The sequence below is a fragment of the Eupeodes corollae genome, chromosome 1 (genome assembly GCF_945859685.1).
Source record: "Eupeodes corollae chromosome 1, idEupCoro1.1, whole genome shotgun sequence".
NCBI lineage: Eukaryota > Metazoa > Arthropoda > Insecta > Diptera > Syrphidae > Eupeodes > Eupeodes corollae.
In genome coordinates this window covers 254,519,374-254,532,126 of record NC_079147.1, presented here as the reverse complement: position 1 = coordinate 254,532,126, position 12,753 = coordinate 254,519,374, and the positions used below count along the sequence as shown (strand labels likewise).

At 31.5% G+C, this 12,753-nt stretch overlaps 2 protein-coding genes across 4 annotated transcripts in view; both read right to left on the bottom strand.

The window, feature by feature from the left end:
- The window catches only part of LOC129943243 (transmembrane protein 164-like), a 107,022-nt gene that overhangs the window by 36,855 nt on the left and 57,414 nt on the right, over positions 1-12,753 (bottom strand). The window lies entirely within an intron of this gene.
- LOC129943242 (transmembrane protein 164) overlaps positions 10,859-12,753 on the bottom strand; it is a 59,329-nt gene continuing 57,434 nt past the window's right edge. For both annotated transcript variants that reach the window (XM_056052546.1, XM_056052545.1), the window contains exon 5: positions 10,859-11,513. In XM_056052546.1, the coding sequence (XP_055908521.1) occupies positions 11,253-11,513 (261 nt within the window). In that variant the 3' untranslated portion in view covers positions 10,859-11,252. The remainder of the gene's footprint in view (positions 11,514-12,753) is intronic.

The window sequence follows — 12,753 nt, the reverse complement described above, 5'->3', positions numbered from 1 at the left end:
TGTGTCAGATTATATTTTTTAAGTTTGATTAATCTTAATTTTTGTCAGATTTATGGCTTAAAGGTAAACTCCAAATAAATAAATAAAAAAATCAGAACAAAACAAAAACAGTATTACAATTGACGATATTGTGTAACGATCATGGTTACGATGTTCTATGAGTAAATCCTTCTATCTTTGTGAGTGACGATTACCGCTACGCGCGCGAGAACTTAACTTTCTCTTCCAGTTATTCCCAGATCAACTGTCGCTGATTATACTCAATGCATGCCTAAAATTATCGAATTTGTGGCAGTACGTAAAGACACTCCAATTAAGAACTAACATGCGAGTATTTTTGCAACATGGTAGATATTGGAAATAATAATTTTGCAATGGACACCTCGAACGGATTCATCACATTACCCACAGATTTCTGTCACATCACAGATTCAAAATAGGAGCTTATTTAGCGTGTTTTCCCAGATATAGCGCAAAAGTTCAATAACAATAATTGGCTGGGTGAACGAGCCATATTGGCAGCGAAAAATAAGGATCTCAATGAGACCATTCATAATTTTATTAAAGGACAGTTGGTTTCCTTCAAATCAGTCGACACCGTTATAAACAAGGATGACGTAGTCAACTATCCCACGTAGTTTTTAAATTCACTGGAATTGCTGGAGTTACCTCCTCACAATTTGCAGTTAAAAGTAGGATCAGTTGTAATCATGCTGCGTAACATTAATAAACCTCGACTATGCAATGAAACAAGATTGTCTGTGAAAAGGCTGATGAATAACGTCATTGAGGCAACAATCCTAAAAGGAAAATACAAAGGAGAGGATCTCTAAATGCCGCGACTACCGATGATTTCAACGGATTAACCATTCGATTTTAAAAGATTACAATTTCCAGTACGTCTAGCCTATTCGATGACAATAAATAAATTGCGGAATCAACTTGGAGTTTCCCTGTTTTACTCATGGAGAATTATAAGTCGCGTGTTCGCGAGTCGAAAAACCGTGTTCTTTGTTTATTTACGCACCACAAAACAAAACAAAAAATATAGTTTATGGGAAAGCTATTGATTAGCAAACTGTATCATAACAGTGTGAGTCTGTTAATGAAAATTTAACCAATATTTCAGGAAAACTCTATTTTTTTAAGTAAGCAACATGATTTGTCGAAAATAATAATAAAACTTCATACTTCATTAAAAGAATGCTTTTTATTCAATATGTTTTGTTTGTTTTGAAATTAATGTATACAAAAGTGTAGGTCTTTTATCTATCGATTAAGGCAGTACGAAGTCTGCCGGGTCATCTATTATGTAATAAAAATAAGTAAAAACATCAAACTGTTCAGATTTCATATGTTTCTAACTCGATTTTTTTTTAAACGTTACTCCTTCAAAAAGTAGTTATGTATATTTGAATCATTAAAAGGTAATTTGATATATAGTTTTTATAGCTGACAAAAATGTTTTACTTCCCTATAGTTCTGAAGTAAACTTTGAGCATTAGGCGTTTAAATATTAAGAATTTTAATTTTTAATTTTTTTATTTCAGAATTATAATTTATGATTAAACATCTTCCTACAAAAAAGGAGCTTTTCTAAACTATACTCATATCCAGGCTTAAGAAGTTTTTAAAACGATATATTTTTTTCTATTATCACTATTTATTTTGCTATTGTACGTGAAGAAGTTTGTAGCTTATAGAGGAACATATTTACTGAAGGTTCTGCAACCATAAAATAATGGTTCGTATATCATCGGGACATTAGAGAAATAGTGTCCACTTGAATGCAAAACTGTCGATTTGTCTTGCTTAAACGTTTGTAGGTTTTCGTGTTTTGTCAAAAAAGTTGGCAGCTGAATTATTCTTACAAATTTTAAAAATTACCAACAATTTTTTGTATATGATGAAATAAAGGCAATGCAATCCAAAATCGTCAATTCTACTTATTTGCGTAACCATTGAGCTAAAAAACAGGTTCGTCGCTAGCCGGAAGAAGCGCGCGATGAACTCTCTTAACAGAGCACGTATTTTGATAGTAAAATTCAATAATTTGCTAGCGTAATTCGTTTGTAAGACGATTTATGGTTAAATTATAGACCAAACTGAAGATGTTTGACAGCGAAACAAAAGTGAAACCAGTGCTGCCAAAAAGATAATAGCTAATAGTTTTTAGTCGAACAACAATTTTTACCAATTTAAAAGTTTTTATTTCTTATATACACAAATACAAATAGGATGAAATAAATTTAATTAATTTAAAGTCTTCTATTATTCACGAGATATCGAGAACCGAACATCAATGTTTACCAAATTTGCGTACTATTTTGTATAGATTTTATTTATTATGAAAAAACTGGCTGTTAGATTTTTACAAAAAAAATTTCTGAATGTCGAAAACAATATTTTCTGTGTGGTAAAATTATTTTAAAGACAATATTTTCAATTTTAGAAAAGATATTTGAGTCGAAAATAAATTTTCACCAAGTTTAAGTATTTTATTTTAAATTGAATAATGCATATTATCCAGTGCATTGGAAGACCGCTGTGATTCATGCGCTCTCCCGAAAAAGGGAAAGTAAACTCCAACCCGTCAAATCTTCGGTCGATAAGTCTTCTTCCGAGTATCAGCAATGTTTTCGAAAAGATCATCAATAGGGCTGTGACTAATTGGGTTGCGGACAGCAAAATAATTCAATAATGACACAATTCATGCTGCGTCTAAACTCGTTTCTGATATCCAATGGAATAAATCAAAACAACAATGCACAGGTGCTGTTCTGGTTGATTTGGAAAAGGCCTTTGACACCGTATGGTTTGAGGGTATTTACCTAAAACTGAGCAGGCTTGGAATAAACAAGCCATTGTTGTATATACTTTATAATATGCTTAACGGCAGAAAGTTTGTTGTCAAAAGTGGCAATGTAATTTCTACCACAACATTCTTGATTATAAATGGCCTTCAACAGGGAGCGGTGAATTCGCCGATTCTCATCAGAATTTACACCAGAGATCTGATTGGTAGTCTTACAAAGGCAGTTGCGTAGGCCGACGATCTAATTGCGTACAGAACGGCCCGAAAGGTTGAGGTTATTAGAATTCTCTTGCAGCGTGATTTCGACAAGATTCAGCGGTATTGCGACGACTGGAAACTGAAAATAAATGTCCAGAATTCGGATACAATTCTGTTCCGGACTCCGTTGTGTCAGAGTGAAGGTAATTTGCTACATGGCCCTAATACGGCCTACGATCGTTTATGGTTGTCCTATGTGGTTCAACGTTGCCTCTTCCCAGATAGATTTTCGGGTGTTCGAGCGGCAGTGTTTACCACGCTGTACCGGCTTACATCGAACAATCGAATTTTCTTACGTGCATTACTTTCCAACGAGGTCCTATACAACGGGGCTCGAATCAACAGAATTGACAATTTCGTGATAAAACTCGTTCGAGGTCACATTGCAAGAGCAATGTGTCTTCGACCAACAATTTAATTTCGGGGTGTTCTATCCAAACGACAAGTATTTTGAGAGTGCACGCTTGAGCGGCTTCATTCCACCCGAGGCATTCCTCTTTTTAGATAGATGCGGTCTGATACAATATAGATTGGCGTTCCGCATATCGACCACGTCAGACGAAGAACCGTGGATATGCGACTCCTGTACAATCGGGACTTCATGGCACAAGGCGGAGCAGAGCTCCTTCGGTTCAGTAGGGCTTTGTCCGAACGGGACCGAACTGATAGGGTGAAGCAGCAGAACCAGTTTTGGTGGTTTCCATGGGCACTTGATAGTGGGTAGTCGGGATGGAGTTTTAAGCCTTGGCCGGCTTACATACTTGTTTTATAGTTTAAGGGTTTAGTTTTAAGTAGAATAGGCATGGTGGCGCAAAAAAAAAAAAAAAAACATGGAATAAAAACAAAAAAACAAACAAAAAAAAAACAAGAAAATATAAAAAACAAAAAATGTTAGATAGTTACATTTACTGCTGTGGTTGTTCTGGTTTTAAGTAGTTTATAGGTAGAATAGGTAGTTTGAGTTAGCTTTAAGTTTTATATTAAGGACCTTATGTTAAGTAGTTTTAAGTAAAAATAAAAAAGGATATTGATAATATTTTTTTTTTTCAAATTTTCTAATAAATGCAAAAATAAATACAATTTATAATTAAAAAGATCATAGTGCCGAAAGGCATTAGTATTAAGTGTTATAGTTTAACTTAGAGTGTCCGTATGGGACCATTAAGTTAGTTGTAAGTTATGGTTATTTAGGCTTGTTTTAGGAATTTTTGTCTAGCTTTAAGATATGTTTTTAGAATGAATTAATAAAAATGAAATTGAAAAAAAAGTGCGTTGGAAATTCATACCAGAGGTCTTGGGTTCGATCCCTGCCTATGCCATCTAAAGTCTTTCCACGGGTACTACCTCTTGCAAGGAATTGAAAAATCCTCCAAGAGTAATTCTTGTCATGAAAAAGTGCTTTCGCAAATTAGCCGTTCGAATTCAGCATATAAACTTTAGGGCCTCTTCATTCCTGACAACATTACTCGCACACCAGAATGGTTGAGAGTTGTAAGTCACTAGGCCCTGGTTCTCAACGGACTGTTGCGCCACCCAATTTATTTTTTATGGTAAAAAAAAGATATCTCTACTGGGTCTTGAGTTATAGACGAGGAAAAAAACGTTCACGAATGTACAGTCGTACGAACGTACGTGCACACAAACGCACAAACATATCTCTAAAAATCTTTTATTTAGACTCTAGGGACCTTGAAACGTTGAGAAATGTCAAAACTTTCAATTTGACAAATTGGACTCATTACAATAACTTCCTATATGAAGTTAAAGAGGTAATTTTCTTGTTGCCGCTTTCCTTTCGATATATTCAGGGTGTCCCGTAAAGGACAGTTCAAACTAAGTGTGATGATAGGCTAGGTCATGACCTTTTAAGAAAATTTTCCAGTAATGGATGTTTATCTTGTCCCCAAAAGATTTTTCTTTTTTATATATTTGGCATTTTATGGCAACCAAATTTCGGGACCCGTAATTTTTAGTATACAAAGTTAGATGCACAGTACCATTTTGTTAAAAATTAATAAATACTTTAAGATTTATACCCAACCCTATTTTTCGCTTCAATCTTTAAAGTTGGATGCTTACAAAAAAGTTGGCTGTTTATCTCAAAAAATTGTCTTTGTTCATACTTTTCTAAAAGATATCAATTGCTAAAGTTGCTGAAGTTAAAAGTTATACAGACTTGAAATCGTAAAGAGATGGTTTTTGAATAATAAAACACTTTTCCTTAAATGGAATCTGGAACATATTTTGGCCTATCTTATTACATTGGTTTTTATTTTTTCAACAATCACAACTCTCTCATTTATCAAGCATATACTAAGGCCATATTTCCGTGCATAAAAACTAATAGTGTAAAAATCAATTGATATTCTTAAACCATAGGCTGTTTTTATCTCCATATAATCAAATATTCAAATTTTCAATCCAACATTAATTTATGTCATCTGTCAAAACTATTGTAAAAAAAAGAGTGTTGCCAAATACAACAAAAAATGCTGCAATACTATTTTTGTTATTAAAATAATTGAAAATATAGACTAGAAATTTTAAAAGTAATTTCTTTAGCTTTCCATAAGTAATTTGTAATTTATTTGGTAAATAGAATTGTTTTAAAATGAGAACATCTGCTAGGTTCCTAAAATCGAGTGAAAAGCAATTAACATCGAGTGAACTTGTTTTAAGGGGATCTATTATTCGATCGAAATCACTTTAAGTGAAATTAAAGCAGCTGACATATATGTATATATGACATAAGTCAATAACCAATTTTTTCATTGACATAATTTTTACAATTTCTTATGTGTGTTGAAAATCTAGTTTCTGAATATGTCTTGGAAGTTTTTGAAAGAACGTTGTTTTATTTGAAATTTTATAAAGGCATTTCGTTTGTAAGTTCCCTTAAATACAAAGAAGAAGCGGCTACACCTCACGAATCATATCCATTATATGAAAAAGTTAGCATTTATTTCCTTTAAGTGGATCTACTACTGTTTCAAAACAGTTTGTTCATTTCGAATTCAAATCACACCAAAAATCGAAATGTATAATACATGAATTTACTCCGTTTAAAGTTAAAAAAAAATTATATCGATAAAAGTAAATTTCAGAACTCCAATTTATGTTTTGAATCGATTTCAATTATATTACGAGTAAAACATAGTACGCAGCTAAAGTGAAACGAATTTTTTCGGCGGTCTCCAAGTGCAGGACAAAATGAAAACGAAAACCGCAGCGGAAAAATATTTGTGGAAAGTTCTCTGACTTGTCAAAAACAATTGAATTCCCAACGTAAAGAACGCCATATTTCGCTGCAATCCTCAACTGGAATAAAAAAAGCTTACATACGGAATTCTATTTATTAACATTTTATTGAGCAGTTAGTACATGTTTTTTTCATTTCTACAGCTATATTTCTCCAGAGGCTCGCAACGGCTGAATTATTTTTGCTATGCTCCAACTTCCAAATAGCTTCACTGGCTTCGACCAACGAGGCCAGTTTCTTTTTTTTTTTCGAAGAGAAATACATTTTTTTTTCTTCGGCTTATTTTTTGGAAGTTGAAGTTCACTGCTTGTCTTCATCACTTCTTGCACATCACCAATAACATCCTGAGTTTCCGATTCAGAAATGTAATGTTGCAACACATTAGAAAAATCCATTTTATTAAATTTTAAATCAAAGATAAATCCAAATCAAAACATCCAAAGTCACGAGTAAACAATTTTTTTCAATTTTAATTTGTTAACAATTTTTTTTCAATAAATAAAATAAACGTCAAAAACTGAAAAACGAAAAGCACAGCGAAATTTGTCGTTTATGATTTCGTCATGTCATTTTTGTATGGGATATTTCGTTTCGCATCAGCAGAAAATCAGCATCATGTAGAAAATAGAGGTTCTGAATTTCTTTGATTTTATTGTTACATTAATGTCTTACATTCTGTGAACTTATTTTTTCAAATGAAGTTAAAATGGATGATGGACTAGAATGCCCAGAAAACCACAGAAACTTGGATTGAAAGAATAGGCCTTTGAAAATTCCACTATGCCTAGATTTAAAGTTAAAAAACTGCAGTTATCTCTTGGAGTTACTTTGACATAATCAACAATTAAAATATCACATATTCATAATGAAATCGTGGTGAAGGTGAAAAACTAAGAACAAATGAAAGCATCCAGTAAATTTTTCGATCCATGACATTACTTGCACACCAGAAATGATTGAACGTTGCAAGTCACTAGACCCTGGTTCTCTAATTTATTTATGTATCTGAGTTTTTCACCTTAACCAGTTTCACTTAAAATATGTGTTTTAAAGGATATTGGTAGACAATACTCTTAAGACTTATTTGACTCTATTATAAAATAGAAAATGGTCACCAAAAGACTTTATTTTGCTGTCAAGAATTTCTTGTCTCAAAAACAACATGGTTTTGTAAAGGGGGGATGAACGTGTACTAATTTAAGTCTATTCCTGTATATTGATTTTGTTAAAGCCTTTGACCGCGTGCATCATGGTCTTCTTCTACAAAAGCTTTAAGATGTTAGGATTGAATGCTATATTTTTACAGTGGTAAGATTCATACCTTTCTGATAGAAAACAAAAACAAAAAGCTGTTAAAATAGATGATTGTGTTTCAAATCTTATAGACGTTGTGTCGGGTCTTCCACAATGCAATCATTTGGGTCTACTTCTTTTTATTATCTTTATAAATGATTTACCTTCTGTTATTAACTTCCCATAGGAAGTTATTGTAATGGGTCCAATGTGTCAAATTGAAAATTTTGACATTTTTCGACGTTTTAAGGTCCCTAGAGTCGAAATAAAAGATTTTTAGAAAGATATCCGTGCGTACGTTTGTACGTACGTTCGTACGTTCGCGACGTTTTTTCGTCGTCTATAGCTCAAGAACCAAAAGAGATATCGACTTCAAATACATTTTGTTATACAGATAAAAGGAAGAAAGATGCAGAAAGGGCTCTCAAGAAAATTGCGTGGGCGTTTTTTTTAACCATAGCAGTTTAAAAAAAGGTGAACATTTCGGTTAACCCTAAATATCTTACGAACCAAAAACGCTAGAGACTTGAATTAAATTGTATATAATATATTGTAACGTGATACCAAACAAGGAATTTTTTTTGAAAAAAATCCAATTAACAGTTTTTTTTTAAATCAAAAAAACTGACAAAAAAATTTGTCACCTCCAAAATTTTACGACTAAAATATGATTTCATTTCCAAAACAATTTTGTGCAACGAAGAATAATGTTTTTGACATCTGATAAAATTTTGAGTACAATCGAATTGGCAGCTTTTTTTTTAAATAAAAATCTAAAAAAAAAAACATTACTTAAAGTTGGTTGAATTGAATTTCGACTCAAATATCTTTTCAAAACTCTGAGATATTGGCTTTAAACTACTTTTTTCTATTAAAAAATATTATTGTCAATATAATATATATTTGGTAGTACCCGTGACATGATGGTTAGTGCGTTGGACTATCATGCGAGAGGTGTTGCGATCGATCCCTGTCTATGCCACCTAAGGTTTTTTTCACGGGTATTGCCTCTTGCAAGGAATTGACAAATTCCCCAAAAGTAATTCTTGTCATGAAAAGTGCTTTCTCAAATTTGCCGTTCGGATTCGGCTTAAAACTCGCACACAGGAATGGTTGAGAGTTGTCAGTCACTAGGCCCTAGTTCTCAAATGGACTGTTAAGCCACCCAATTTTATTTAATTGTTAATTTTGAGTTAAATTTTGAGAAAAATTTAATCGACAGTTTTTCTACAAAAAATAAAAACATGAAAGAAAATTTAACAAAAGTTGGGAAAGATTGATTTTCGACTCAAAGTTTTTCAAAAATTAGAGATTGTGGCTTCCAACTAATTTTCGCTCATAAGAAATAATGTTTTTATTTACACTTTTTTACGAAAAATATAAACCTAAAAAAAAAAAAAAACAATATAAAAACTTGGTAAACATTTTCTTACGACTCAAAAAGCTTTTAAAAATTAAAAATATTGTCTACCAACTCTTTTTATTTTACAGAAAATATTTTTTTTCGATATTAAGTAGTTTTTTCATAAAAAAATAAATCTACAAAAAATAGAATGTACGCAAAATTTGGTAAAAAATGATGTTCGATTCTAGATATCTCTAAAATTAATTTCCTTCATCCAATTTGTAAAAATTTAAGAAATGCTTCTAAAATTGGTAAACATTTGTTTTCGACTAAAAATCTATTTAGCAAAACTAGATTTTCAAACTAAACTATTTCCTTGTATGAAAAATATTGTTGGTAATTTTAAAATTGTATTTTTCTATTTAATTCAACCAACAACTTTTTAAGCCTAACAAGAAAAACTACAAACTTTTAAGCAAGACAAATTGACAGACCGGATGGGAAGTTATCAGTGTGGGTCGCATCCCAGCCTCTTTTTAAATTGTGTAACTGCTTGACGTACGCCGATGATGTGAAAGTATTCACAGCGACATCTTCACTTGAAGATTGCTTATTAACGACTTGGATATAAACAATTTTCTTAAACGGTGCGACTAGAATTATCTTCAGCTGTATTACATGGTGTAAATTTTTTAGTGTATCGAAATCTTCATCCCATATTGACTTTGAATATAAATTCCATGATATAAGCTTTCTGCGGGTAACTGAAGTAAATGATCTTGGGGTGAGTTTTGATTCAAAGATTGATTTTAGATCTCATGTTGATTACATTGTATCTAAAGGTAATTCACTTTTAGGTTTCTTAAAGTGGAACTCCAAAGATTTTGAAGATCCCTATACTTTATACCTTATTTATGTCTATTGTTCTACATGTTTTAGAATATTGTTGTATCGTCTGGTCTCCTTTTTATAAAAATAATATTTTGAGAATCAAAAGAGTTCACAAAAGATTCACTCTTTATTCACTTCGAAAACTTAACTGGGTTGGGTCTTAACCAGATTAAAGATCAAGTAGCTTTATGTCTTCAATTTTTGTTGACATGATATTCTTTAATAATATTGACAATTTGTTTTTAACAATAAAATCATAGTAAAGTCCAATTTTCCAATACAATGTTGGCATTTTAGAAAAACATAAGCACCTTATTACAAAAACTGCCTTCTCTACAATTATATATCCTAAACTATGGCTTTAAAAATGTTAATACAAAGTATCAGTATAAACAAATTGAATCTTTTTTTTATTAACATGTTTGAATTGACATTTCCGTACTTAATATTTTGAAAACATTTTTTACATACAGTCTTCAATTTAATAGTTTTTATGAAATGATTAACAAATTTCACAATCTTTTGTTTGTTATAAAATTAGATAAAATCAATCATTTCAAGCAAACTAGTTCAATATTAGGACCTAGTTCCCTAGACACAAACATTTAAAGGCACACACTTGTCAATTTACCTTTTCCCATTAGATGGCATATTTATATTTAGGTATGGTAAGAAGCATGACGTATGGGACTTAACCATCGCATTACGTACTTATAAATTATAGAATTTCTGTATTGTAAGCTCGCACAAAGATACAAATCAACTAATAACCAGGTCAGCCTCAACCTCAACCTTAAAAGCACCGCCGCCGTGTTGAGTAGCAGAAGAACAAAATTAGCTGTTTTAATGATTGGTTATAAAAAAGTTCCCCGCATAATAAACCTTTCGATTCCATTACATTTTAATCGAGCACTTTCGTGCCATTAAACAATTTTCCTGTAGGTTTCATGGATCTCTTCAAAATGTTTGTAGGCGTTTTGAAAATTAAAATAATTACTGTTTTTTTGCTTTGGTATTTTTTTCATTTATTACATTTTTTAAAACTATATTTTACAATCACATTTTGCGGGTAATGAGTCCACAATTTTTGTATCTTTCATTGAGCTATTATACATACTATATAAATCATTTTTGAACAATTATCAAGTTATTTTTATAGGTAGTATTTTCTTATAATACATTTTATGTAATTTAAACAGAACAAAGTATATAGGTAATAATAAATCTCTTATGGAATATTTTTTCTACAGACACACAACTTTTTGAAATAAATGTTTCATTATACGTACATATATAATTGTTTAAAGCTAGGAATATACGAATTAACAAACAAAAACAATTTTAATTAATTAATAAATTTTACTAATTTTTGTTATGTCTCTAATTAGATACTAATCGATTTTAGTTGTTAATATATTATGTTCGATAGTTTCCACTCCTTGGGTTTTATTTGATGGGATCTTTTTCACATGTGAACTTAAAGATGAAGTCGATTCATCAGATTCAGGTCTATTAAACATTATGATTGTTAATTTATTGAGAATTGGACATAGAGTTGATTCGTGGAATAAGGCAGCTATACGATAGTTGTTGCCTTGGAAGGGATCTGCTATTGCTGCACACATCATATGACTTAGATTTACACCTGATAACTGTCGAGTAAAAGAGAATTTGTTTGATAATGTGTGTTTTGACAGTTCTCTATGGATGATATGCCATTCTGTCAAAATTTCGTTGAATTAACGTTCAAAAACTCCATAGATTTGATGAACAAAATGAAAAATCACCAACACGGTGATAAAAATGCATTCTGTTTGAAGAAACTCAGTGTGAAGTGCCTTAAAATGTCTTTCAAATTTTTCATTTCTTTTCAACTATGAATTAAGATCAACATAAAATGATGATATGTCAAAATAAGTCACCTTAAAATAATCCAACGAGAAATATAATTTTGCATCAAACTATGAAGCCACGGTAGTTCCTTCAAACGCCGGACGTCAAAATAATTTGACAGCTAAAGCATCTTGCACATGAGCTACGAACTGTGAACGGTGGATGTTCGCATATTTTGACTTTTCTTTCACATGAGCTTTATTTCTATTCGCAGACAGCGACGAATTGTCAAATTATAATTACCCTTTCAATAAACAAAACAAGAGTGGTATGAATTTGAGGTTAAGTTGAGCGCGAACAATTTATTCGTTGCAGTGTGGATGGTATGTGGAACGCGTATAGATTTTGACAGTTCATAGCAACCACACTGCAATTTGTTACTACTAAATTGTTTTTACAAAATGGTCATGTTTTAGAGGACAAAATGCAAATTTTATTATGGTAAAAGTGTAAATTGGTTTCTTATAATTTAAATGTTAAATGTCCATTCGTTGTTCGCTCTCATGTGCAAGGCCCTTAATAATCAAGAGCCATCAAAGTGTTTTTGGCACCCTTTGTGTACATTTTACATGCTGTTATGACAGTTTTGGTTGATTCGATATTTTTTAAAGCAAATAGCAATTAATTACGCGTAGAAAAAAGTCTATTTGTCAAATTCATTTCCTAAAGTGGAATTACATTGCTTTAAGCTCTTTTTTAAAGCATTATTCATACGAGCGCGACCAACGAACGACGAGTGAATTACAAAATGTGAGTTTATATACATTTGAAGACATATTTCCACACAAATTCCTAACAAAACGAAAGCAATATAGTTTCTACATGATTTATGATGGATACTTTTACTTTTCAATATCATATTTTAATAAATTTAAGAAAAAAATGTATTCGTAGCCAAAAAAATTGTTGTTTATACGAACTGTTAAACTTTATTCGCGTTCCACACTATCCACACTCTCAACGAATAAAATAATCGTGCTTAACCTACAAAAATCATTC